The sequence below is a fragment of the Myotis davidii genome, unplaced genomic scaffold (assembly GCF_000327345.1).
Source record: "Myotis davidii unplaced genomic scaffold, ASM32734v1 scaffold59, whole genome shotgun sequence".
Classification (NCBI taxonomy): Eukaryota; Metazoa; Chordata; class Mammalia; order Chiroptera; family Vespertilionidae; genus Myotis; species Myotis davidii.
This window is the reverse complement of record NW_006293001.1, coordinates 8,664,997-8,668,633: the sequence shown is the minus strand read 5'-3', so window position 1 is coordinate 8,668,633 and position 3,637 is coordinate 8,664,997. Positions and strand designations below refer to the sequence as shown.

Genomic DNA, 3,637 nt, shown 5'->3' with positions numbered 1-3,637 from the left:
TTTCACCTATGGATTTCAGAATGACATGTCACATCTTAGCCCTTTTCTATGTGGGGCAACCCTAAAAAAATGAAGAGCAAGTGTGAAAATAATGGTAATTTCTCAAAAAAAACCAACAAGTTAGGATTGGGCCTGGAATTTAAGTTTCAAGGGTCTTTTCCAAGAGACATGACAATCCTTCTATCAAATGTAGATGGAAATATATCTAGTTTATCTATAAATTCTATATATGCAACAAGAAATTATTTAGCCTTTTATGCATTAGCTTGAACTAATTTGATGTTTAATCAAAACAAAGCAAAACAAACGAAAAATTGTATGCTATATATCTTTTGTAACAGGAAGACCGTGCTTCATGGAGGCTCACGCATTCCTCATCCCTTTGGAATAAGCTTGTTTGAAGACAGTGTATTCTTTACAGATTGGACAAAGATGGCGGTAATGAAGGCAAACAAATTCTCTGAGACCAACCCACAAGTGTTCTACCAGTCTTCCCTGAGGCCCTTTGGAGTGATTGTTTTCCACTCCCTCAGGCAGCCCCATGGTAAGCCCCACAGCAATAGACGCTGTTAGGCACTGGCCTTGGAAGAAAGGTTTTCTCAAAGCTATGAAGTTAATAATGGGGGATCTCATGAGATTTGGGTGGTATTCTCACATATATGAATGGTTACCTAGAGAGTTAAATCTTCTGAAATTGACTCTGCGGGGAACTTAGAGACTAATTTAACAGATATTTATTGTCACTGTAATGTGCCAGATCCTGTCTAGATCCTTGGGTGATAGCGGGAAACAAACCAAACCAAAATAACTACCTTCATTCTACTGGGGGGAATCTTATAATGCAACCCTCTGATATTACAGTTGAGGAAACCGAGTCCCAGAAGAAGATAATGACATGCCTAAGTATTGTCAGAGCCATTTTCCCCTTCTGCCCTGTTGTACATGTAAGACACCTGTCCTTTGGTTTGCATTAGGTTTGACACAGGCAAATTGGATTTGGTGACTCTGGTCACTATGTAAGAAAAAAGAAATAAGTATTTCCTTGTATATCAATTAAAAGAAATATGAAAAATTAGATTATAATTATAGAAAGCTTAATATTAGTGAACAGTCATTCAGAGAATGACATTTCACTCAGAAACTCTTTGTGTTAAGTGACGGATCTCAAATCGCCCCTAAACCGCCACTCTTGCCACTTTGAGTCAGATCCCACCTGGCTGAAGGAGAAAGACTATAATTAGGTTGATTTTTTTAAAAAAAGAAAACATCTATTAGAACCAAAACATTCAGATGAATATCCTTCAATGTAGTTCTCCTTGGAAAACATACACTTCATATGAAAATACATGCTGTATCTGAAAACATTTCCGAAATTCCTATTTGGAATAGTCAGTGCATGAGCCCTTGACCAAAGATATTGTCCAATTTTATCATTCAGCTTATTTCTATTATTTGCCTCAGAGTGATATCTGGCTGCTGTTTTTCCAAATCAATTCACCTGAGATGATAGACTATTTTAAGGAGTAAGTCAAAGGCCAAGAAGATAATTTCAAAAGCACATAAAACATTTTTAGCTGTGGCAGATTTGTGTACAATGAGCTTCCCAAGGTCCCTGTGTTTGAGGGCGGTTTTTGGAAGTGTAAACGGGTTTGTGTTGCAAACTATGGTTTTGGAGTCAGATCTGAATTTAGTATAGCTGGTGGGCCACCGAATAATCTTGGGCAAGTTGTTCTATCCTTTGGAGACTTGATTTCCTCTTCTGTGGAATTGGGGTACTACTACTTACCTTTTAGAGTCATTGATTGTAAGTTGGTTTACTTATAGAGTAAGCATCCAGTGAATGATAGTTAATACTAGTATCTTGTGAATGGTAAAATAACACGGTATTTTTTTTTAGGTGGGGCGGGGGGGGGGGAGCAGTTATTTTCCAATCATTGAGGCTAGCAGACACAATTATTGGGGAAAAGGGACCTCCCAAATTATCCAGTTGCAGGAATCTTTTTTTTTTTCTCTTTTTTGCCACCATTAGTTTGAGAGTGTGAAATTGAGAGGGCCAGTGCATCTACCTAGTAGAGATGAGTGTGTATGGTAGCAACCCGTAGCACTGTCTCTGAATTTTAAACCCCTTATTCTGTTTCACCTACAGGGCTCAAAAGTGGCTTCATGTGTCTGGGATAATTACACATTTCTAACTGAGATTTTACCCTGTGCATTTTTTTCCTCCAGCCAGCAATCCTTGTGGAGATAACAATGGAGGCTGTGAACAGGTCTGTGTCCTCAGCCACAGAACCGACAATGATGGCCTGGGTTACCGCTGCAAATGCACCTTTGGCTTCAACCTGGATGTGGATGGCCACCGCTGTGTTGGTAAGAAGTTGGTTTGGACTGTCTTTCGGGAAGGTGGCACGGCGTTATGTGCTGCTCTTGGACCCGGGCCATCTCAGTAGGCATCTCTCCCCTTTATTCACAGAGCTGTGTTTGAGCAACATGTCTATCTCTTGGGATTCACCTTTAATTCCACATCTAGGGTTTCCTGGGGTTCCTTTTCTCTTTTGTCTCCTTCCCAAAATCTTTGTCTACCTTTTTAACTATGCTTTTGAAATCCCATAGGATTTCATTTTTTCTTTTAAAAAAAATTGATTTCAGAGAGGAAGAGAGAGATAGAAACATCATTGATGAGAGAGAATCATTGATCAGCTGCCTCCTGCACTCCCCTACAGGGGATCGAGCCCACAACCCAGGCATGTGCCCTGACAGGGAATAGAACCATGACCTCCAGGTTCATAGGTCGATGATCAACCACTGAGCCATGACAACTGGGCTGCAGGTTTATTTTTTAAGTTTATTTCAGAAGTATAAGATGTGCTTTATGGATGTAGAAGTAATTTGTATGGAATTCAGTGAGGGTAAGAATCATGCTGTGGCTGACCACGCTGTGTCCTTCCTCCTATAGCTGTTAAGCAATTCCTGATCTTTTCATCGGAAGTGGCTGTTCGAGGGATCCCATTCACCATCTCTACCCAGGAAGATGTCATAGTTCCAGTGACAGGAAATCCTTCTTTCTTTGTTGGAATTGATTTTGATGCCCAGGAGAAAACACTCTTTTTTTCAGATACATCAGTAGACATGATTTATAAACAAAAGATCGATGGCACAGGTGAGAATTCTGTTTTCAGTAATAATGCTAATAAATATAATTTGCTTAGGAGAATTTTGCATTCACTTCTTAAGCAGGATCCTTTACTGTAAGACCTTCAATCATGTCTTTGATTGCCATCTATGTTGGAATTATAAATCAGTGTGGGGAGACTTCTGATAGAGCATTTACTGAATGTTTTCCCCCTAACCTGGGGAATGAGGGCAAGGTCTGGGAAGGCTTCTTCTTGCAGGTGCTGATAAAAATCTCCACCCAAGCTTTCTGAGGTTCAGATTCATAATGCCAATTGCCTTTTGGGCATCCCACAACCACCTGAAAAACAATGTATCTACACAGACACCTTAATCCCATTTCTCACATACCTCCTGCCTCAGGAACATGACCACTTCACCTTTTCCATCCTCTGCCTATTCCTTCCACTCTTTTAGCTTCTCTCATTAACTCATAAACCTCCAGCCATGCTCTGTGAAATATTCTCTC

At 40.1% G+C, this 3,637-nt stretch overlaps 1 protein-coding gene across 1 annotated transcript in view; it reads left to right on the top strand.

The window, feature by feature from the left end:
* LRP2 (LDL receptor related protein 2) overlaps positions 1–3,637 on the top strand; it is a gene marked incomplete at its 5' end in the record, with an annotated part of 158,131 nt that overhangs the window by 40,630 nt on the left and 113,864 nt on the right. Inside the window, 3 exons of the mRNA XM_015565782.1 lie at positions 342–544; positions 2,227–2,367; positions 2,954–3,157. Coding sequence (XP_015421268.1) covers positions 342–544; positions 2,227–2,367; positions 2,954–3,157 — 548 coding nt within the window. The remainder of the gene's footprint in view (positions 1–341; positions 545–2,226; positions 2,368–2,953; positions 3,158–3,637) is intronic.